At 40.3% G+C, this 23,597-nt stretch overlaps 1 protein-coding gene across 3 annotated transcripts in view; it reads left to right on the top strand.

Annotated features, from left to right (window-relative positions):
• LOC138982464 (protein mono-ADP-ribosyltransferase PARP14-like) overlaps positions 1-23,597 on the top strand; it is a 53,108-nt gene that overhangs the window by 27,692 nt on the left and 1,819 nt on the right. Inside the window, exons 12-27 of one of the 3 annotated variants that reach the window (XM_070355758.1) lie at positions 228-435; positions 691-1,155; positions 1,613-1,719; positions 2,136-2,363; positions 3,020-3,241; positions 3,472-3,595; positions 6,978-7,124; positions 8,432-8,497; positions 11,173-11,352; positions 11,894-12,097; positions 17,018-17,211; positions 17,662-17,871; positions 19,943-20,147; positions 21,601-21,749; positions 22,404-22,581; positions 23,062-23,597. The exon at positions 23,062-23,597 is cut by the window's right edge and continues 1,819 nt beyond it. In XM_070355758.1, the coding sequence (XP_070211859.1) occupies positions 228-435; positions 691-1,155; positions 1,613-1,719; positions 2,136-2,363; positions 3,020-3,241; positions 3,472-3,595; positions 6,978-7,124; positions 8,432-8,497; positions 11,173-11,352; positions 11,894-12,097; positions 17,018-17,211; positions 17,662-17,871; positions 19,943-20,147; positions 21,601-21,749; positions 22,404-22,581; positions 23,062-23,339 (3,165 nt within the window). In that variant the 3' untranslated portion in view covers positions 23,340-23,597. Of the gene's footprint in view, positions 1-227; positions 436-690; positions 1,156-1,606; positions 1,720-2,135; positions 2,364-3,019; positions 3,242-3,471; positions 3,596-6,977; positions 7,125-8,431; positions 8,498-11,172; positions 11,353-11,893; positions 12,098-12,632; positions 15,197-17,017; positions 17,212-17,661; positions 17,872-19,942; positions 20,148-21,600; positions 21,750-22,403; positions 22,582-23,061 lie in introns of those variants that run through there. The other 2 variants (XM_070355757.1, XM_070355759.1) reach the window with 2 other exon arrangements.

Below are 23,597 nucleotides of genomic sequence, written 5' to 3'. Positions count from 1 at the left end.
GGTAAACAATATTTTTGTTAAAAACCAGCGGACTGAATCTTTTTTTTTATTGTCCTTTACTATAATGATCAAAAATGGGGAGGGGGGGGAGGAGGGGGGGGGGAAGGGGGGGGCGTTTATAACTAGGTACAGAACCCTGTGCGCAGAATTTGACGAAAAGTAGGGGGTCGGCGTTTACTCGATACTGGGCATATACAAGGTAGTTTACAGTACTGTCTGGTGTGCAGGTGGTCCAGTCGTCCCATCCTGTAGCAGCAAGTCCTGGGCAGATGGGTGGCACAGCAAACACTGCGGCCAGTGTGCAGCTACCCAGCGGCGTCTCCGTGTCTGTCATGCAAGGGGACATCACTCAGATGCCTGTGGATGCCATTGTCAACGCTGCCAACGCAAGGATGGATCATGTTGGGGGCCTGGCAAGAGACATAGTCGATAAAGGTAATTGTAAACTTATATGCAGCCAGATGATCACACTCACAGCAGAAACATCTTCACAGTCTCACCCACATTGAAGAAAAAGCAAGATAGAGAAATGAGGACTTGAAAACTGACCTAGCTGTTTGGAGCTAGTACACACATGCAAAAGCCAGCACACACTGTCATCCCATGCTAACATACAAGTATATTTATACTCCTGGTGCTATGCTTCTGACATAACCACAGTGCTTTTCAATATTCCATCCATTGAAACAGGCGGAGATACCATCCAGGCAGAGTGCTACAAAAACCTGAAGACAAGGGCTAACCAACTGAAAGAGGGCGACGTGCTGGTGTCTGGCTCTGGTCGCCTCCCTTGTAAAATAATCATCCATGCGGTTGGACCCATGTACAAAGGCGGCAGAGCTGGGGAAGAGGAATGTCTGTACGAAACTGTCATGAAGTGCATGGAAACGGTCAACTCAGACGGGCACTCATCTATCGCCATTCCTGCCATCAGCACAGGAATTTTTGGCTACCCTGCCAGGGAGTCTACTCGGGTCATCGTGGAGGCGGTTAAAGCTTTCCTGGACTCCCACAGACGCTGCACCGTCAAGAACGTGTATTTCTGTCACGTTGGGGGCGACATTGTGCAGCTGTTCACCACAGCTGTACAAACCACTTTCCCCTCTGCTCGCAGCACCTCCACAGCATACAAGCCAGCGGCCGTCCCAAGGAAAGGTTGGTTTTCGATATGACATACAATTTGAAAAGATATGCTAAGGGAAGAGTGGGTTAGGGGGAGGGGGGGTTGTTCTTTTGGCAGCACTGTGATGGCATCGCAAGCTTAGACTAAGGGCCTTTGAACTGTGGGAAGAGTGTATTCGAGAAAGCAAAGATGAATGAAACGTTAGGATATAAAGGAATTTCTGTAAAAAATGTGTTTGACAGATATGGAATATGTCAAAGTCTACCTTGTATTGGAACAGAGTTCAACAAACTCCTGGGAAAAGAAATACTAAAAATGAGACTGTACTGATCTTTGTATTTATTTTTGATGAAAAGAAAAACAGGTCGAAATTTACATTCTAATGTGTGTGTGTGTTGTGTGTGTGTGTGTGTGTGTGTGTGTGTGTGTGTGTGTGTGTGTGTGTGTGTGTGTGCGTGTTCGTGCATGCATGTACTGTTGAAGGGACAGCATTTGGTCAGCCTGCTCGACAGTTCCCCATGTCTGGTGGAGGAGCAGCAAGCTCTCATAGAGTGATCAACGTGTCCATCATTTCAGGAGAGCTTGCAAAACAGACAGTAAGATTTTGCACTTGAAAGAGGGTTTTTTCTTCAAAATATATGTGCGTGTGCTCTTTTGATTCAAAGTACAATGTTGTACTCTTGCTAATAATAAGATGAGGATGCGTGATTGCCAAGCCAGGTGAATTGGTTTGAAGTTCAAAAGTGAGTCAAAAGCAATATGGACCTGTCTGTAAGTTTGAGGTAGCTAGAGAAGGAACACACATACAGAATGTAGGGTATAGAATACTACATAGCTTGCTGTGTGATACCAGGTTTACATCCGATTTTTCTGTGCATATTTTTTTCCTCCAAATATTGAAAAGAGAAAGTGTAAAAAGTAGTATCCAAAAATAATCATTAATTAGATAGTTGTGAGTTTCTCTCCAGCGTTTCTAGATTGATTGTTATTGTTCACTTTTCTGTTCTTACAGGTAGATGTAATTGTGAATTCCACATCCAATGGTCTGGACCTCCAGAATGGTGCTGTATCATCGTCTATTCTGAAAGCAGCAGGCGTAAGTCTGCAGGATGAGTGCAAGACAAAATACCCGGGTGGTATCCAGGCAGGTGACATCGCTTGCACCATGGGCCACAATTTGAATTGCATGGAAGTCTTTCATTTGGTGCTCTGCAACTACTCTAATCCCAGTGCAGCTCAGGTCTGTATGATGGTTCTCTGTTGAAACTTTTTCAGGTGATGCGCAATAAACTGATTTTTAGATGATGGACAATTAGGAATAGAAAAACAAGCACAAACAGTAACTCTTTTTTTTTATAAGGCTCATGCACTTTGTATCTTCAGGCTTGGTTGGTTTTACGGAATAAAACAAATAAAAAAAATGTAATGTCACTAAGTCTTGGTTTTTAAAAAAAATGGAAATTGCTTGTTCCTTCAGTATTTCTAATTATGTATAGTGTTGGAAGATTGCTTCTACACAGCCGTCAATTAATCTTATCTTTGTTTTTTTGTTGGCATATTGTGTCAAAGTGGCCTGGCCTGGCCTGTAAAATGTAAAAGCCTGGCCAGATCTGAGATGGAGACTCGATTCGTATATATGGGAAAGACTGTACATGTACCTTAAGCTGGTCCTTAATTGAGCCTGAAGTCGACTTCGCAAAGACTTTTTTTACCGAAAACTCAGTGCTAAAGCTCTGTGCGGCCAGCTTTGCACAGTTTACTTTGCTAACAGTATACTTTACTTCGCCCAGTTAAGGACAGGCTTTGGAAAGGAAAAGAGCATTTCATTTTGTTGTCATTCCTGCTACTGTGCTTATTGGATTTTTGAATGCATCATAGCTTTAAATCATTGTGCAGCTGCTGGGTCGCAGCATGACCAAGTGTTTGGTGGAGGCCAGCAAGCGTCACTACACGTCCATTGCATTCCCCGTTCTGGGCACGGGCAACCTGGGCTATCCCGCTCCCACTGTGGCGCACACCATGCTGGATGCCATTGACAAGTTCCAGAATGCCACGCCTTCCACCACCCTCAGAGATGCCAGGATTGTTGTATACCACACGGATGTCAAGATTCTGCAGGTACGTTGAAATTGTGATCTTGTCAAGGTTCTTGTGATGCAGATTTTATGAGTATTTTTGAATTGCTTTTTATGAGATTTTGGATATAAAATTGGTCAGCTTGAATCGAAAGCAGATTTGTTTTTAAGACGCCACATTAAGCTGTAGACTTGTTGTTGTTATCATACTTATAATAAATGAAACATTTCATGAATATATAAAATAAATTAAACACTGTTTAAACCACACAGGAGTTCAAGAAGGCGCAGAGCGGGATGGGCGGAGCCTCTTTTGCCCCATCCCTAACCAGAGGGTCAGGTGCCCGTCACAACCGGGTATTTGCGGAGACTGTCGTTGACCAGTCATATCAACAAGGTAAGAGAATTTGTAATACAGTGAAACCTCCATGATCTACGTTGAGACCCTTTTTACATTTAGTCAAAACTTGACTAAATGTTTAAACGTAGAGGGGAGAATCGAGACGAGGGTGTGGTGTATGTATGTGTGTGTGTCTGTGTGTGTGTGTGTGTGTGTGTGTGTGTGTGTGTGTGTGTGTGTGTATAACGCGATTCTGAGAAACTACTAGACCGATCTTCATGAAAATTAACATGAGAGTTCCTGAGTATTATATCTCCAGACGTTTTTTTGTTGTTTTTGATAAATATCTTTGATGACGTCCTATCCCGCGTTTTGTGAAAGTTGAGGCGGCACTGTCACACTCTCATTTTTCAACCAAGTTGGTTTACATTTTGGTCAAGTAATCTTCGACGAAGCCCGGACTCTGGTATTGCATTTCAGCTTGGAGGCTTAAAAAATAATTAATGAGTTTGCTCATTAAAGTTGTCATTAAAATCGATTTTTTGCAAACAGATTTAAAATTGATTGCATCGTATTCTTCATTAAATTTTGAATCTAAAAATATATACATATGTCATGTTTACTCTTAAAATGTTATCACAATTTACGAAAATAGCACTTCCATTTATATTTAAGAAATCGATAAAAAAAATGATTTCATCTTATTCCTTATCATTTCCTGATTCCAAAAACATAAATATAATATGTTGTATTCGAAACAAGCTCAGAAAGTTAAAAAGAATACAGAAAAGTACGCTTCCCTGCTTACCGCAGTACGCTATTTCGCTATTCTTGCATGTCAGTTTCACTTCGTGTTGCACGGGAAAATTGAGCGACTTCCTTGCCGCGTGGATTGACGAAGCTGTTTTGTCTTGGTGAAAAAAAATGCAGTGCGTTCAGTTTTATTCTGTCGGTTCGACAGATTGACTAAATGTTGTAATTTCGCCTTACGCGACTTATTTATTTTTCCTTTTTTTTTCATAGTGCAGTGATCATGATAGCCGTTTTGTAAACCGGTGTTACCGTACTTTCCGGGTCATAAGGCTCGACTTTTTTCCTCGAGTTTGACCCCTGCGTCTTGTATAACGAAGCGCCTAATCCGTGTATGAAATACAAAAAAAAATCAAAGAGACCGCCTGAGTACCAGTCAAACAATACCCGCTATTACGAGCTAGTCGTGTGACAGAGAGTTTTCTTGCACACGAGACTGTAGATGTTTCACGACGGCTTTAGCCGGAGTGAAACAGCAGCAGTCGAGTGTGCAAGAACACTCTCTGTCACACGACTAGCTCGTAATGGCGATTATGTCTCACAGCTTCAACAGAGGAGAGAACAAACACGTTTTGCGTACTCACGCTTGATAAACCTAAACACAGGAGCAGCCATTGTGGAGAGATCTACTTTTTGACGAAAGTGAACGAACAACTATGAATGACGTCTCGGTATATGTGAATGACGTCACAGTCATCGTCACAGTCTGTATCTTTTGAAGCATTCCATTCTTCATGACGTCTTTCTGTGTCTGCATCCGCGAAATGTTTGTTCTTTCCGGGGTCTTTGTCATCTATGTTCAGAACTCTGTCCTTCTAGTTTCAGACTAACAGGCCTCCTGAGCGAGCCACTTTCCAAGGGAAGCTAAACTCGCGTATGGAAACAGTACTGTAGTCTGGGATGCCGTTTTCAGTATTCTCAGCGTTGAAGAATTTGTAAAGAGAAGACACGACAACAGCAGGAGAAATAAAAGTCGTGTGTGCATTTTGGGGCTTTTGGAGGGACGATTTCGAGTTTGAATCCGTTCTTGCACATGCTCCAAAGCGTGTAACATACAATCTTGCACACGTTTGCTTTAGTAGTGGCAAAGAAGGAAAGCGTGCGACATCTTGTGATAATGCATGTTTCAGCTACTAGGTACTACCCTGGCCAAGTTTCCTCTCAAGACATCAAAGAGACCGCCCCATAGCTTAAACTCGGTCACTGACCCCGGTGCAGGAAGTGTTTCCTCTCTCTCAGATCTATGACAGGGGAACCACCTCTCATAGCAAAAACTGGGTCATTGACCCCTGGGAAGAAGGTCAGTGTCTAAACAAGGCAACCCAGCTATCACAATGGACCTGCCTTTGATCTCGCGGCACACACAGAGCACACATATTTCCACTCTGTATTCTTCCTTTGATGTGCGGCTTATTTTCATTCTTCGACCGTTTGTTACCGGTATACTTTTTGGCTCACGTAAGTGTAGCCTATGCGATCGTAACTTTGTCTGTCTGTGCGTTTGTGCGTGTGTGTGTGTGTGTGTTTGTGCGTGTGTGTGTATGTCTGTGGTAGAAACTCTAACATTTGAAGACGTCACATTACATTGACGTCACATTATGACGTAAGAGGGTTAGACGTCACGCGAAGGAAGTACTGAAAGTCTCGGTCATTATTATTTTGAGCGCGCCGAGACTAGTTGGCAGTCGTGTCCTGTAAGTAGGCTACATGCAGACAGACAGATCTAGATCTAGTGTCTCGCTTTCTTGCACAGTTTCACCTATGCTCTTTCTGTGTGTGTGTGTGTGTGTGTGTGTATGTGTGATGGAGTGATTGAGTTTGTGTTACTGTTTGTCGATTTCTTACGTGAGCCTTGATGGCTTCGCCTCTTGTTTAATTTTGGTGCGCCAATGGGTGACTGGATTACAATTTTGTTTAAAAAGAGGGGGGTGCGCCTTATGCGCTGTAGCGCCTTGTGACCCGGAAAGTACGGTACCTAAAAGGCAGACAAAGCAGATCTAACAGAAACTGGTCATTTTGTTGTTAGTCAAAACTAAGGAGTGATCACTCTGTTTGACAGAGAAAAACTGTCAAATTGAATCACACACATATTTAACCAGCTGCATGCACTTACAAACATAAAAATCGATAATTATAGACATATTCGCTTGTGTGCCTGTGCATATATATGAACACATGGGCACACCTGCCTGCCTCAGTTACAAGTTTGATTGTGTTTCTGAGGTCAGTTAATAAAAATGGTAGCCTCTGTTTTGGACACATTTTATTCCTGCAAATATACAGTGGAACCCCCCTTTTTGGACCATGTTTTCTCACATTTGTTGTTCATAACCTTTGAAAATGTACCCCTATTTTAAGCTCCTTCCTTTTTAAGACCTGATTTTCTTAGATTTTTAGGGGTCTTAAAAGGGGGATTCTAATGAAGTACATTGATTGACACCATGCACAGACATTTTACAGTGCTGCAATTATATAAGTTGAGCATTTAGAGGTATTTGATGTTTTATTAGTATGGTTTTATTCATAGTTAATATGTAAAGCGTGGAGAGCATAGTTTAGGCTGTGGTTCGTGCTATACAAGCTCTCATTATTATTATTATTATTATTATTATTATTATTTCTGTGTCAGTTGCCAGTGGTGGAGCAGCGTCCTCAACAAGCAATGCAGAGTTTGATATCGGAGGTCTGCGCTTTGTGATCAAGAAAGGGGACATAACGGAGGAAGACACAGATGCAATTGTCAACAGTACCAACAGCCAGCTGGACCTGAGTCGAGGTTGGTGTCATTTCCAGCATTCTGTTTGTTGCTCATATCAAAAAGAACCTGTTTTCTTGATAGATACAATAAAAGTTCGACTCAATTTAACATTTGACATGATATACAAATAAAAATGAAAATGTTTGGATGTTTGAAATCGTTTTTACATGACTCATTCCTTAAAGAAATTAGCGAGGCCCAACAAATTTAACTAGCTTAGCTTAAAAAGAAAGAAAATTCACACATGAGTTTGCATTTAAAAATTTCTTTCAGCCTATCATGTTGCCTTGAAGAATACCTTTTAGACTATCATGTTGCCTTTAAGAATCAGCCTTTTTTTGTTACCTTTAAGAATACATGTTGCTACCTTTCAGCTTATCATGTTTCCTTTAATAATTCACTTTTTCTATCATGTGCCTTTCAGAATATCTTTATAGACTAATCGTCTTGCCATTCAGAATACTTTGTGGTCCGTCATGTTGCTTTTCAGAATACCTTTTTGCTTATCATGTTGCCATTTAGAACGTGTACATCCTTTTAGCCTATCATCTTTTACTAGTTTTAGCCTATCATTTTGCATTTCAGAACACCTTTTAGCCTGCCATGTTGCCTTTAAGACTTTTGGCTTATCATTTTGGCCCATCAGTGTCATAATTATGTTGCCTTTAAGAATACTGTTAAGCCTATCACATTACATTTTACCATGTAAGATAAGATAAGAGAGATAAGATAAGATTTTGTATATATATGTCCTGTGAGGTTAACCTCATGGAATAGTAACAAAAAAGTGGCTTCATGCTTTACATCCATCCTACATGTTATGGTTATTATTCTTTCTAGTTGATTAAAGTGCTCAAATCAGCTGTCACTGTTGTTTTAGCTCTTGTCAGTTTTATTTTATTGTACGAGAACTTTAAGTAGATAGGTCCTAGATCCAGCAAGTTGAGTAACGTTCTGGAAGTTATTCCTGTGTAAATGAGCAAACATTCCATAAGAAAACCTTTTTATTTCTGGGTTAGTTGTCACTAACATATCAAAAGTTGTTCCATGCAGCTCAGTCTTTGTGATAAAACGTGACTGGTTCAAGATAACTGTGAAAATGTACTCACCAGTACCAGAAACATGAACAATTAACTTGGACCGGTTTCGACGATTGTCTTCGTCAGCAAATACAATACTAATACAAGAAGAAACGACAGAAAGAAAAAGAAGAAATCAGCAAAGAAGAGGACAGACAGCAAAATGACAGTGACTGGTTCAGTTTCTTTGAAAATGAACCCTTATTACTCACTGATCAACGTCATGAAAAATATTTATCATTTCAGGAGGTGTTGCTGGCGCCCTGAAAAAGAAGTGTGGATCCAAGCTGGAAAGTGAATGCAGAAGCAAAGGTAAACCTTAAGTGAAGACACAGACAGATTCTCTTGCATATGCGTGAATATACACATACATACCCGGACCTATTAAAAGATTTAAGGTTATTGACATTTAACATTCTTGATATGATTAGACGAAAGCTTTGACCTCAAAGAAACAGCATGTTACTAATAAGAAATATAGAACTGTTTTCTATCAAGCGTTGCAAATGTGTGCAGAGGTTCATAATAAGCGAGTGTGAGCATACATAATTACACCTTTGTGGCAAAGCTGGCAGTAATCAATTGTCTTTTTACATTTATTCAAGTTTTGACTAAATGTTTTTAACATAGACGGGGAATCGAGACGAGGGTGTGGTGTATGCATGTGTGTGTGTGTGTGTTTGTATAACGTGATTATGAGAAACTACTGGGCCGATCTTCATGAAACTTAACATGAGAGTTCCTGAGTATTATATCTCCAGATTTTTTTTCTCATTTTTTTTATAAATGTCTTTGATGACGTCATATCCGGCTTTTTGTGAAAGTTGAGGCGGCACTGTCACGCTCTCATTTTTCAACCAATTTGGTTTAAATTTTGGTCAAGTAATTTTCGACGAAGCCCGGACTCGGGTATTGCATTTTAGCTTGGAGGCTTAAATATTAATTAATGAGTTTGCTCATTAACCCCTTCACTGCCACAGTATAACAGCATATTGGTATTGCTGTGTGCCAGGGCAAAATTTTGCTTTCTTCGGTAGGTTCACTAATCTGTTCACTGCTCGATCATTTATTGAGATATCTCTTAGATCTTTGGCATGTGTTTTGCTTATACCCTTGGCTATTATAGGATGACATGATCATTGGACTTTGTTTGTGATTGTTATAGTAAAAATTGATATAATGACCATTTTTGTCAAAAATTACAGTTTCCGGACTTACACACACACATTGCAGCACGTAAAACCACACAAAACACTGCTAAAATTGGTGTCAAACATCGGGTACTCACATTACAGGCCATAAAAGTATTCTTCTGTGTGGTAATCCATAAATCACTTCTTGTAGAGCTTCCAGAACACTGTATCGCTTGAAAACAGGTCTACGAGTTGAGGTCCGCCATTGTGAATGCTATAGATCGGTTCTACATTTCTAACACAGTTTTCAACACGTGGTAGTAACTTATCCGAACGGTCTATGGGAAAGTCAACTGTGTTTAGAACCCCAACAAGTACTTGGACAGTGGTTACCTCCCATTTAGTTTTCAGAAATGTCCTGAAATGTTGTTGACACAAATCCCACGTACGAGATACGGTTATGGGCGTACGACAAACCGAAAATGACCACGTATTACATACGGGGTGGGCAGTGAAGCCCGGGTTAAAGTTGTCATTAAAATCAATTTTTCGCAAACAGATTTCAAATTGATTGCATCGTATTCTTCATCGAATTTTGAATCTAAAAAGATATACATATGTCATGTTTACTTTTAAAATGTGATCACAATTAACAAAAATAGGTTAATTAGTACTTCGATTATTATTTAAGAAATCGGTCCAAAAATGATTTCATCTTATTCTTTATCATTTCCTGATTCCAAAAACATATAAATATAATATGTTGTATTTGAAAGAAGCTCAGAAAGTTAAAAAGAATTTTTAAAAAAGCGCTTCCCTGCTTACCGCAGTACACTATTTCGCTATTCTTGCATGTCAGTTTCACTTTGTGTTGCACGGGAAAATTGAGCGACTTCCTGACGGGCGAAGTGGCGCAGTGGTAAGACGTCGGCCTCCTAATCGGGAGGTCGTGAGTTCGAATCCCGGTCGCTGCTGCCTGGTGGGTTAAGAGTGGAGATTTTTCCGATCTCCCAGGTCAACTTATGTGCAGACCTGCTAGTGACTTAACCCCCTTCGTGTGTACACGCAAGCACAAGACCAAGTGCGCACGGAAAAGATCCTGTAATCCATGTCAGAGTTCGGTGGGTTATAGAAACACGAAAATACCCAGCATGCCTCCCCCGAAATCGGCGTATGCTGCCTGAATGGCGGGGTAAAAACGGTCATACACGTAAAAATCCACTCGTGCTAAAACCATGAGTGAACGTGGGAGTCTAAGCCCATGAACGACGAAGAAGAAGAAGAGCGACTTCCTTGCCGCGTGGATTGACGAAGCTGTTTTGTCTTGGTGAAAAAAATGCAGTGCGTTCAGTTTTTTTCTGTGGGTTCGACAGATTGACTAAACGTTGTAATTTTGCCTTACGCGACTTGTTTTTTCTTGAATTTATGATTGATACAGTTTCCCTATATTATTTGCCTCAACCTTAACAAGCAAGCAAACTGCAAACATGCTAAAAAGCATGCAAAACATGTTCAGTGGTACCTGCATGAATGAAAGGATATCATTGGGATGTATCCCTCCAATGCTGGTGACAGTCATGACAGGAACATTTTGATCAAGATAGACAAAGGGACTCCAGAAAGTGTCCTTTCATCGGAGGTGTCCATTCATCAGAGGGGCCTCATATTGCAGGTACCACTGTATGAGAGTTAGTATGTCTTACGCTGTATGAGAATACCTAGACTGACCTCAATGCAATTTCCCTATGCTGGTGTCAAATTAATTTACACAGGGATGTCCAATATCTTGAACTGTTAGGTGCGCTCCTTGTTGACCTTAGGTCTTAATGAATGTTTTGCTGTCTTTTTCCCCAGCTGCCGAAATACAGCTAAACGGCGTTGTTCAGACCAAAGCCTACAATCTGAGATGCAAGATCATCCTTCATGTCGATGCAGACACATTTTCGAACAGCTGGGAGGATGGCATTGAAGCGTGCTTGAAATATGCAGAGAGCAAAGGTGTCCGGTCCATTGCCATGCCTGCACTGGGCACAGGTAGCCTGATAGCATTAACATAATTTGTTGCAAGCTATTCAGAGTGGAAAGTTGTTAAAAATGAGAATTTAATTGAAAGAATACGCACAAAGGAAGGTGTATGGAGCGTTTAATTAAAGACAAAATGAAACATTCACTAGATATATCAGTTAAATATGAGTGCAAAGCAACGATTGTTTCAATAAATTGTGTGAGTTTCTCAGTGTTTAGATTCTCCTATGATTGAGTTCAAATATTTGTAACAATGTGTCGGCTACATGCACTTTGTTGTTACTGACATGTGGTGTGAAGTTGTTAATTTATAACTTGGTGACACATATGAAGGGCGTTTGCAGAGTCACCTGCGTCTCATGGTGATTATGAAGATTTGTATGTGTTTTTTCTAGCATCTGATATAACTGTTGCCTGCAGGCCTTGCATTTGTTGAAATAAGATGTTAATTAATTTTGTCATGGGTGCTTGTTACACAGTGCTGTTTAATTGAAGCAATTAAGAAACAGTTGTAACCTTTTTGTAACCTTTTTGTAATTTCTCCTTTCAGGTATTGGCCTGTCAGCTGGTGCCTCAGCGTCAGCGCTGTTTAACACAGTGGTGAAGATGTACGCCAATGGTTCAGGCTCCGTTGGTGAGATCCGAGTGGTGCTCTTTGACAAGAAGATGATCCCACCGTTCGTTAGTGCTGTTCAGGCCAAAGGGGAGAAGCATAACAAGTCCAGGAAAGGCTTTTTCAACTACATCAAATCAGGTTTGACGAAGCTGATTGTTCTTTCTTATGTTAAGTGTTTAATTAGCTGAAGTAAAGATTTTTTGGGGAAAAAAGGGCAGTGCAGAGGAACCCCCCTTTTAAGACCTACTTCTGTAAGTCTTCCCCCTTTTTGAGACCCTGTTTCCTCAGATTTTCTGTTCATAATTAAAGGTCTGTAAACTTATCTCCATCTCCTACTGTAGTATCAGATCAAAAGCGGTCTGAAATACACGTGTACGCACACTGAAAAAAAAGTGTTAAAGAATTAATCAGTTATTGAGTTAATCAAAAGTTGCTCAAGGCTTTGACGATTTTGCAGTACATGACCCCAGAGAAAACGACTGAGGGCAAAAGAAATCAGTTTAAGTATCATTTTTGCGTTAATGTCATCAAAATGTATGTTGATTTCCCTGGGGATACTGCTAACATATTGTTCCTGTATGTGTTTTGTTTTTTAATATGCCACTAATTAGGTGTTAGTGTGTATATGTGTTTTTAACATGGGATCTGAACATGTGCATGTGTACATTTACAGGCATCAATTAAAACATCAAGGAATCTGCACAGACAGTTGATTGACTCTTGGAAACAAACGCCTCGCTTGAACATAAGAATCAAAAAGTGCACGCACACAAAAACAACAACAGTGAACTGATTTTCAAGCTACAAGGGACTTCGACTTTATCATGTTCCACTACATTCTATAACAGAACCGAAAGCTTACTAGGACCTGGAAAAAATTGGGACTTAACTTTTTTTCTTATGTTGTTGTTGAGGTCATCCATCTTGGAACATGTTCTAGTGTCAAAATTGACACCACTGAGGCAATCTGTTCAAATTTGAATAACTGAACGTTCAGACACGGATTTTAATGGACGAGGGCTGTTCCATTATTGTTCAGAATCCAGGCTCCTGGTAATATGGCGTTAAAAACTAAATCATGCCGTCAAAAAGTGGACCATCGTGAGCCTTGACACAAAATATGAAGTTCTATAGTTATATCATTTTCACAGAATCGTCTCCGGAATACACTGTATGAGATTGTGTCATGGAGCTCAAAAATCTCGATTTCCAAGCCATGACGTACAATAACTACAACTAAAGGTTAAAAGAGGCCGATTTGTATGAAAGTTTGTTGAAATAATTTGGAATGATTGTTATTTGTAGAGCCTTGGTGTGAAACTGGTACAGCCATTTCAAACGGGGTAGATGGAGCGTAGAAAATGATACCCACCCTGGTCTTCTCGTTTTATTCGTTACCCTCGAAAACATTAGCTCTGTTGAACAGATAATAAGAGAAGATTCCTGAATCATAATCAGGAAGATGCAAGATGCCCTTGGCATTGAAAGCTCTGCATTCGAAAAGATCTTTCACAAATATTTAATGGTCCCGAAGAGATGTGCCTGTAGGGTACCACATAAAACCCATGCAGTGACGGGAATGAGGGGTAGGGCAGAGTGCTGCCTGACAATGGTTGTACAAAATGAACAACAGCTAGTCCGAATCCATAGGGAATATCGTTAGTGTCGACGTAATCTTTCTAAATGAGTTCTACTCTGAAACCAAACAACTGTCATCTGCATGGGTGTTTCCCTGTCAAGTTCAAATGACAAGAAGCACCAAAAAAACAAATGGTGGCATCTTTCATCACCAGATCAGGATATTAAGACAATGTGACTCTTGAGGACAAGCATACAGTCACCTCTGACTTGTATGTCCACCACTACTTGCCTAAAAAAGTCGAGGGTTGGCACTAACACCGTCCAAACACGGGTATTCAAGGGCTCATCAACATCACAAAGCACCTGTGCACACTGTCTTTGCGACAAGAGAGTTCTTGGCTTCAAAAGGAGACCTGCGTTCATCGCATCCACCCTATTCTTCTGACTTCTTTCCATGCTAGTTGAACCTGTTCTCTGATATCAAGAAACGGGCGTGGAAACACGGGTTGAGAGCCCTGAAAACTCTGTCCGAGCCTTCACGAGGGCCATACAAGGTATAGTCGATGTCAGGTGGTCCCAGGCCTGAATGAGCTTGTTTGAGTGAATGGCCAGTTGGGTGTCGGCTGGGGGAGGATTATAAGTCTAGAAAACGGCCTAATTGGATTGTTGGTATGTGTTACCGTTTCTGAGATTCTAAATAATTATGGAACAGCCTACGTATTGTGGGTGTGGTGACATCATTTCAAACCCCAAAACAAAGTGTACATGTGTAGCTCTTCGGGCAATCTGAGACAGTCTTCTGGCCGGGAGAATTCCTTGAGGTGCAGCAACTGAGTGCCACGTACCTGCTTTTGTTAAACGCTGTGTTTGGTATACATGTACTTTGAAGACTGTAAATGTACTGCATGTATTGTCTTTGTTTTTGCTCTGTACAGTATTTTGGCTCCTGGCTGCAGCCATGAAATATGAATGCATTTGCTTGATTTACTGACCTGAGTACCTAAATCTCTACAGGTTTTATATGTTCCACGTGCACATGTATGGATAACCGCCAGTACTAACAAAATATGACTTTGAACAGAGTCTGACACTGAAGAGTTTGCATAGCAAAGCTGTTCCACTATTCACATTCATTTGATTATTTGGCATAGTTATAGAGTTCTTATATTTGAAGTCAAATCGGTTATTGTCCAGTATTATGTTACCAGCACCATCGGCTTTGTAGTCAAGCATGTAGATTAGCACTTGTGTCAGTCTAATTGCCATTGGTCTAGTGTTTTTCGTGACACTTATCGACTTCGAGGCTCTGGCACATGCTTTATTGAGCAACAGCTTGCTGCAGTAGAGCAAGATATTAGAAATAAAATAATAATAAAAAAATAAAAAAGAAGCATCTGTTTTCTTTTAAAGGTGCTCATACATGACAGCTCAAACTCAAACTAGTGTAGTGGTAATAAATCATTTCAGGTTCATTCAAAACTGCTTGCGTTCTGTTGATTGTCACTAAAAGTGTGTGTTTGTGTGTCTGTGTATGTTTGTGTGAATTGTGTCTGTGTCAAGAAAAGAATGATTGGATACTTTCAGGGCTTAGAACAAGTCGGTTTATTTCAACACAATAATGAGACTCGGCTTTTTTCTGTACAAAAATGAAGCACTTTTTATAGTCTTGGTCACAGGCCCCAACTAAAAAAAAAATGTAGATGAACTGAACAGACGTTGATCTGAACAGAAAAGTTACATCACATCAGGCATTGTACTTCATTTGAAAAGAAACCTCAGGTGTACACATTATTGCGACTCACACAGCAACTTAAATGTGTAACAAACACACTCAGATGCAGCCTTATTGAATGATTGAAATGCTAACATTTTGTTTCCCAATGTCTATACATGACATCACTTGTAAAGATTTTCACTCAGTCTTTCATTGACAGACGTGATGAAGAATTATTCTCAGAAATTAAGGTCATAAGTTTTATTAATCGGGTGCACGTACATTGACACACACATGCATATTGACACACGCATGCTCACAGATTTCTAGATTTCCTGGGCATAGGGGATAATCATGTCTTTCTTTGTCCATAATCAGGAGAACTCAGTTGTTGCCCTTGAATGTGATCTAGGCCAAAATCAGTTCTATGGACCCAAACAACTGCCTTAAATCCAACACAACACAGGGTAACATGGCAAATATTAACAGCTATTGTGTTTTCAGCGTAGCAATAGGGTCCGATATTTAGACGAGACAAGTATAATGCCGACGAGTCGAAAACTTTGCAAACAAAATGATAAAATCCAAAACCACATCTACCTTAACATTGTTCATACACCCAAACAAAATAAATTCTTCTGTAAAAAGAACATTTGCGCGGTAAATACCACTTCTGTTTAACAATTCTTCCAAGTCAGTCCAAAATGTCCGACTAAGCGGGCAGTACCAAAATATATGTGAAATTGTTTCATTTTCAATTTTACAAAAGGCACAAAGGGCACTGTCGAGAATCTTTTGAACAAATAACTGGCTAGCAACACGAAGAATGCGATGAAGCAATCTGGTCTGGAACCATCTTAACTGTGTGTCCTTAGTTGTTTTGAAACAAAAATCTGTTTCCAGTTCAGGTTGCAAAAATACATATTCCATCTGTTCATGCCTGCAGGGTTATCATCAAATTTTGATTTCAAAAACCCTTTTGCCTCTACAAATAATCTGCCAAGGTTTATAACACCTAATCTGAAAACCTTTTCACGAATCAATATTTTACTTTTCTCTGATATTTTCTTAAGGACTTAATCACACCTTCGTAAAATAAAAAATGAGTTTGTACTAAAGGAAAATTTAACCTAAATTCTTCAAAGGTAAAGAAATTTCCATTTAAATGTAGCAACTGATGGATAAACACTACATCATTTTCAATCCATTCTGAAAAACATTCCCGAGAAGAATTTCAAGTTGTCAGTGTATGCTATTGTCGATTGAAACATCGTGTGGTACAGATGGGTAAACCGGAACCATGCGTCTTTGTTATTGCCAATATGCTTTTGGATATTGTCAAAAATGGCCGACTTCCGTAGCATTATGCTTTGATGATCAGAAGAGACCATCCAATCACAGCCCCCAAATTCCCCCACGTGTCCATGCATCAGAATAGCTATATATATTTATTCAAACACAACATCATACATCAAACAAACACTGTATGTGTGAGTCGGTCGACCATTCGCCCTGTTAGACACAACAAGTTCTGTGGACCCAAACAACTGCAATAAAGTAGAAGTCCCCTGTAGTAATTAATACATGACCTTTTTGTGGTTCATGTAGTGATTCATTTATATTGAAGCCAGAAAAGAATGACAGTGCACTGTTCCGTTAGTCTAAACTGTTTGTTTATTACTTATATTTTTATTATGCAAAGTATTTGGAGAAAGCAGGGTTTTTTTGAAATAATCATTTCAGTTATTGTTTTCTGATTGCAGCTTTCACTGGCTCAACAGCAGCAGTCAAACAGACAGTTGACAACCCAGTGCAGGAGGAAGCAACTATCTTTGTGTATGCTGAGAGCCGAAAAGATGTCGACCAAGCGCTGACATCCTTAGATGAACTGGTGAAGGAAAAATTCACCCGCAAAGAAATCACGGATGATTTCATCATGTCGCTTGGTCCTCAAGAGGTGTGCCATAAGCTTCATGCAGCTTGAATACTTGTTGTGTTTTGTTTTGTCTATAGAGTGGTACCTCTGTCTACGGCTTTTAAAATGTAAGCGAAATTCGGTCCTTACACTGAGGTCGTAATAATAAGTTTTGGTTTGGTGCGTCCATGTCGGAGTCAGTCAATGATCAGAATGTCATGGGTGTTTAGCTTGATGCCTCCCATAATGCTCTTCTTTTCTGAAACAATTATGGTATTAACTAATTTACTATTAAATGAATTACCCACACACACACACGTTTGCTTGTTTAATCCAGCCCCATAACTACTCATGGTTTCTGAAGAAAGTGTAATTAGGTCTTGGAAATGAAATGAAAAGCTGATTTCTGAAGAATTTTTAACTGTGATGGTTTATGTCTTATACCTTGTATGCTGACTGCAGATCTATTATGATGTGTTTTTTTGGTCACAGGAGCTGAGGATTCAGGCAATTGCTCAGCGTCACAACGTAGAGGTGCAGATCCATAAATTTGCAGGGCGCATCGTTGGCGACGGGATGCACCACAATGTCTTTGACTGCATGCAGGAAATCTCCAATGTTATCAGGGAAGTTGAACGCAAGCAGCAGCAGAAAGAGGCTGCCTCCATGCTGGCAAATATGGTCCAGTGGTGCTATCTGGAGGTAAGCACATGCTTGTACATTCATATAATACATGTAAGCGAGACACTTCAGTGTTGTTGCCAGGCCTCGGTCTTCGGTCTCTGACGCATTCCTTTCTGATTTGACACATTGGACCTAGCCTTGTCCGGTGGATGGACCGATAGTTTTTACGTTTTGGTGGTCAACTGACCGATACATATTCGTACAAGGCGGACAAGGTCTGCAATAAATGGAATGGGAGTTACAAAGTCGGAAAACAAACCCCGATCGAAATGCTCATGTTCGCTACGAGTGAAAATGCACTCGGTGCCGAGTCTCTGTTTGTTGTCATTGACACTCGAGGCTGCGTTTATGGAAATACCCGATCCAGCCGGTGTATCTATTTACCGAAAACGGCGCAAACAGCGGAAAGTTCATCAATATAATACCACGGGATGGTAATGCAAAGATCAGGCAGGATCCCTACATTCGCACACCGGGCACTGTACGTATTGGAAAGGGTAGGCCAGGAATGTCAGGCTCTTTCTCCTCGCAAAGGTTATGAACAATTAAAACCAGGAAGCGACATCAAAGCAATGCCAAAGGACTTGAAACAGGTTCAGAATAAGAAGGATGGGAAAAAAGCGAATAGCCTGAAAATGTTGCACAAAAAAAGTTGCAACAAAGTTGTAAAAAAACAATTGCAACAAAGGTGCAAACAACATATAACACATATAATCTAATGATTCTTTCGCAATTTTTGCTGTTTCCAGTAAATAGGTCGACCCGATCCAGCCAAAGGGACGCTACTCTGTTAGACAATTTTTTTCGTCGATCGCTGATCGATAAACATGGCACATGCTGCCGAAAAAGAAATTAAAGCCCGTTGAAAGGCAGAAAACACTAGCAGCGTTCAATTTCAAACAGACTCAAGCCAAAACACCTTGGCGGTATAATTTGGACCTATTGTTTTTTTAAAGCCAGGACATTTGGACCTATTGTTTTATTTTAGGGAGGTCCAAATGACCTATTGTCTTCTTAGGCTGGCAACAACACTGCACTTAATTCTGGTTGAAAGAACAATGTAGTTCACTCACAGTAATGCATACAAAGAGACTACCGGATATATCTGCACACTGACACACATGCATGTGTAGCCCGGGCATGCACACAATCATTACATTTTGCTTCTTTTTGCGTCGGGAAAATGACTCCATGATTCTTTATTCGCCACCAGTATCATAAACCACATGTAAAAATACAATGTACTGATGATAATAATGCAATAAATACAATAATGCAATCATAAGACGAGACGAGTCATGTTTTACGAACATTCACAAGTACCTTTATGAAACCAACAAGAACTCGGCACCAATGATATATCCTATGATTTTATTGGTAAAGTGCTAAATAAACAATGATGTACAGAAACTACACAGTTTTTGTGTTTGTTTGTTTGTTCGTTAATGGGCTGAAACTCCCACGGCTTTTACGTGTATGACCGTTTTTACCCCGCCATTTAGGCAGCCATACGCCGCTTTCGAGGGAGCATGCTGGGTATTTTCGTGTTTCTATAACCCACCGAACTCTGACATGGATTACAGGATCTTTTTCGTGCGCACTTGGTCTTGTGCTTGCGTGTACACACGGGGGTGTTCGGACACCGAGGAGAGTCTGCACACAGAGTTCACTCTGAGAAATAAATCTCTCGCCGAACGTGGGGACGAACTCACGCTGACAGCGGCCAACTGGATACAAATCCAGCGCGCTACCGACTGAGCTACATCCCCGCCCACAGTTTTTGTGTAATTTGGATCATGTATGGCCAGAATGAATTTTGTAGTGTTTTTCCCAAGCTGAGATAGTATGGTTTATGTAGGACTCACTTATCAATTTACCTCTATGATAAGCAACATGATGTGTGTTTCTCTTCGCATGGTGGATGTTAGTCATTGAGGATGTACATGTATATTCCTTACATGAAATATCCAAAATTGAAAAAATGATAATAGCGCTGTACACAACCAATATACCTGGACAGTGAGTAGTCCAAAGTCCGATCTTTTAAAGGTTATTGCTTTTTCATTTCCTGTTGCGATGTTGATTTCAGGTTACAACAACTGGCACAGAAGCGCAACCTTATGCACCTAAGGAGAATCACGTTATTGAAACAGCCTTCCAGGATAAGAAGAAAACTGCACAGATTGAAGACCAAGACAAAAATGTCTACATTATTGATTTTGACTCAATGATGGAATACCCAAAGAGTGATTTCAATGATTCCGTCAGTGTTATCAGAAGGGATAAGATCAAAGGTATGTACATTGTTTATAAAACTTGCGTGTTGTTACTTTTATGTGAACATATTGAAAATGTTATTATGGCACCTTTTGTGTGGTAGACATATATACACAGCAAATGTCATTTTTTATAGATTTATGTAGGTGTTCTAATTATCAAGGAAGTTGAATGCAAGCAGCAGAGAAACTGGGTTACGGAGTTAATCAAATATTTACACACTATATCTTGAGCCCTTGCATTTAAAGGAATTCAAGAGAAGCTCATGACAAAATTCTCAACATTTGATCTGAAAGCTGCTCTCTTGAAATATGCTCTGTCAGTAAAACACTACAATTACTATTTTACAAAATGCTACGCTGTCACTTATTGTAGGGAAACTTTTTTTTGTGTTCGAAAATAACTCTGTTGGGTTTGTATGGCTTGTGAAAGACTGATTACAGTAGTACCTGCCATATCCGGTCACCCATTAGTCATTGCAAAGGTGACCGCAAATATCAGGTGGCCGTTCATTACAGGCCCCCTCCTCCTCCAAAAAAACCCCAAAAACACGATCAAGTTTTCATGAAGAAAAGAAAGCGATCATCCACGAGCCGCCGATTCATTGTCTCTGTTAGTTTTGCTTTCGTTTATACATCTTAATTATTTGCGTGTTTAACTCGATCGTCCTGGCTAAGCTATTGTTTCGTATGTTTCTATGTGTGTTGTTTGGATTATTATATATGTATTTGAGTGTCAGATAAACAAGTGTTTCAAACTCACATCAGCTGTGATCGATCCGGAAGTGACTGCCGTAAATGTACATGTATGCGCATGTCTGTATTTACAGTTTGCGCATGCGTAAGTATTCATGTCATCTGCTCGTGCTGTGCCGTCTGTGCACACAACACACACACACACACACACACACACACACACACACACACACACCACAGGCGCTCGCCCGCGAAAGTGACAAGTGGCCGTTAAGTGGCCGCTCCTGTCGAGTAAGAGGGGCACCTTAGGGCAAAAATCAGTGACCGTTGACCGCGTCAGACAGGTTAACGGCCATTAAGAGTCAATTATAGAAGGAAAACTCATTAGTCATGGGAAAGCTGGCCGCTCCGGGTAGGTTCACGCCCACGAAAGGGCCGGAAATGGAAGGGACTACTGTACTCTTGCTTTTAGTGTGCCAAACTTTCCCACGTGACAAAAGACCAGTCACTAGCGAGGGGTGTGTCCGAAACACGCTTACAAGGAGCATGTGTAAAAAGCTTGCCTCAATAAAAGCAAAAGTATTCACTCTTCCACAGCCGATACAAACCCAACATGCTTCTTTTTGTAATTCACCTATTTGTCTTTGTTAACATTTTTCTTTGGCAGAGAAACAGAATTGTAAGAGGTGTCCATCAAAAATTTTTTTAACAGATACGTTTTACATTGTATTACATTATAATTTTTATAATTATTATTATTCATTCTGTGCTTCAGACATGGCCACAGGCCAGGTTCCAGAGAACTGGGAGAAGCATTTGCCTAACGACACAGTGAAGCTGGTGCCTCTTCCAGCAACAGACGCAGAGTACCAGACTGTGGTGACCGGTTTCCAGCAAACAGTTGGCAATGTCGCCATTGTAGCCGTGAGTCGTGATGTCTTCTAACCGATTTCTTTTTTTCGTGCACCCAGTTGCAAGTATTTAAATACATGTAATACAGTGGAACTTCCCTCTCAGGAGCTAAAAACCTCGAAGAAAATCAGGTATAAAAAGAAAGAAGTCTTGAAATGGAGGTTAATGTACATATAGGCCATGAATAGAAAATCTGAAAAAGCAAGGTCTTAACGTTGGGAAGTCTTAAATCGGGTCTTAAATCGGGTGGGGGGGGGGGGGGGTGGTGGCTACTGAATGTAATCTAGGGCTCAGAAAAACCTGGGAATAAGGAACACATTTTTTGCTTGCAAGTGGTGTTGTAGGATAACCTGGCCAGTGCACATGTTCTTTATTTATTATAATGTGTGGAGTGCTGGTAGTGGTGGGGGGAAAGGACAAAAAGTGTGCCCCAAAAAGTATAATATACTTCAAATAATTGATAATGAATTTGTCAGTCCAGAAAATAAAGGTTTCTATGTCTGTGTCTTTATTCTGACTCTGGGTTGATTCAATGATTGTGATGGAAAAAAAGGGAATGGTTTTGATTTTGTATGTGCAGTGCTTTTGGTATTTTTCTGCTTGTATGTGTTGTTTGGCGCAAATGGTCAAAGAGTTAATAGAAGCGTATGAATGATTTGATTTTAGGTCAAGCGGATCCAGAATCCCCACTTGTATCACCAATACGTTGCCAAAAAGGCCCACTTGGAGAAGCAGAACCCGCCTGGCACAACCAATGAGAAAAGTCTGTGGCATGGAACATCGTCTGATGCTATACAAAACATTAACCACCACGGTTTCAACAGAAGTTTCTGTGGTAAAAATGGTGAGGTCATTTTGTGTGTGTTGTTTCTGTGAGTTTGAAGAAGCATCAGTTTTGAAGGATTTGCTGAAAAACACTGAGTGAACCCTTTTGGACAGAGCTGTATTTTTGGTTAATCGCACATATGTTCTCTGTTTCTGTGTTCGTTAAAGGTGCAATGTTTCGGCAGTTTTAGTTCACAAAATACTTGAAAAATGGTTCCATTGTATGGTGTGTGATCAGCGCCTAAAAATGAACACATCAAACACCTGTGCAGAAATTCACATGATCACACAAAAAGTACAGACTGTACATGAATGTATGTGGGTTGCCTTTCCTGTCTGTCAGAAGTATACATGTATCTTCATAAATGAGCTGCCAACAAAGATCGAGGCTCAGTATAGCTTGGTTGGGTGGTTTAGTCATTTTCTTTTGACGGGACCATTTTGATGAATATTTAAGGGCACACCTTTTCTGAAGTGTAAGCCTTTTTTTCTTTTCCAGCCACGGCATACGGGCAAGGTGTGTACTTTGCTGTCAATGCAAACTATTCTGCTAACGCAACCTACTCTCCTCCTGACCCCTCGGGAACTCGTCACATGTACCTGTGCAAGGTTCTGGTGGGCGTGCCCACAAAGGGAAGTTCTGCCATGAGAGTTCTGCCCATGCGCCAAGGACACATCCTGTATGATTCTGCCGTAGACAACGTTCAGAATCCTTCCATGTATGTCATTTTTAATGACACGCAGGCATACCCCGAATATCTGATTGACTTTCAGTGAGGTAGACGTTGAGTTGCTCACCTTTCAAGGAAATTGGAATAGCTTCAAAAACTCGGTAACAGTGTGATTTTTTGAGTTTTTTTTTGTCATTTTGTCAGCTTTATGCATTAATTGGTTGTTGTTTGTGTGTGTATGTTTTTTTGTTTTTAATTTTTTGTAGGTTAGAGGTGAATTTATCAAATGAAGTGTTTTTTTAATTGTGACCCTTTTTACTGCATATTACAATTTGGGTAAAATATGAGACAATCTTGTATTTTC

This window comes from Littorina saxatilis, linkage group LG12 (genome assembly GCF_037325665.1).
Source record: "Littorina saxatilis isolate snail1 linkage group LG12, US_GU_Lsax_2.0, whole genome shotgun sequence".
Taxonomy (NCBI): domain Eukaryota; kingdom Metazoa; phylum Mollusca; class Gastropoda; order Littorinimorpha; family Littorinidae; genus Littorina; species Littorina saxatilis.
This window is presented reverse-complemented; position numbering and strand designations above follow the sequence as displayed.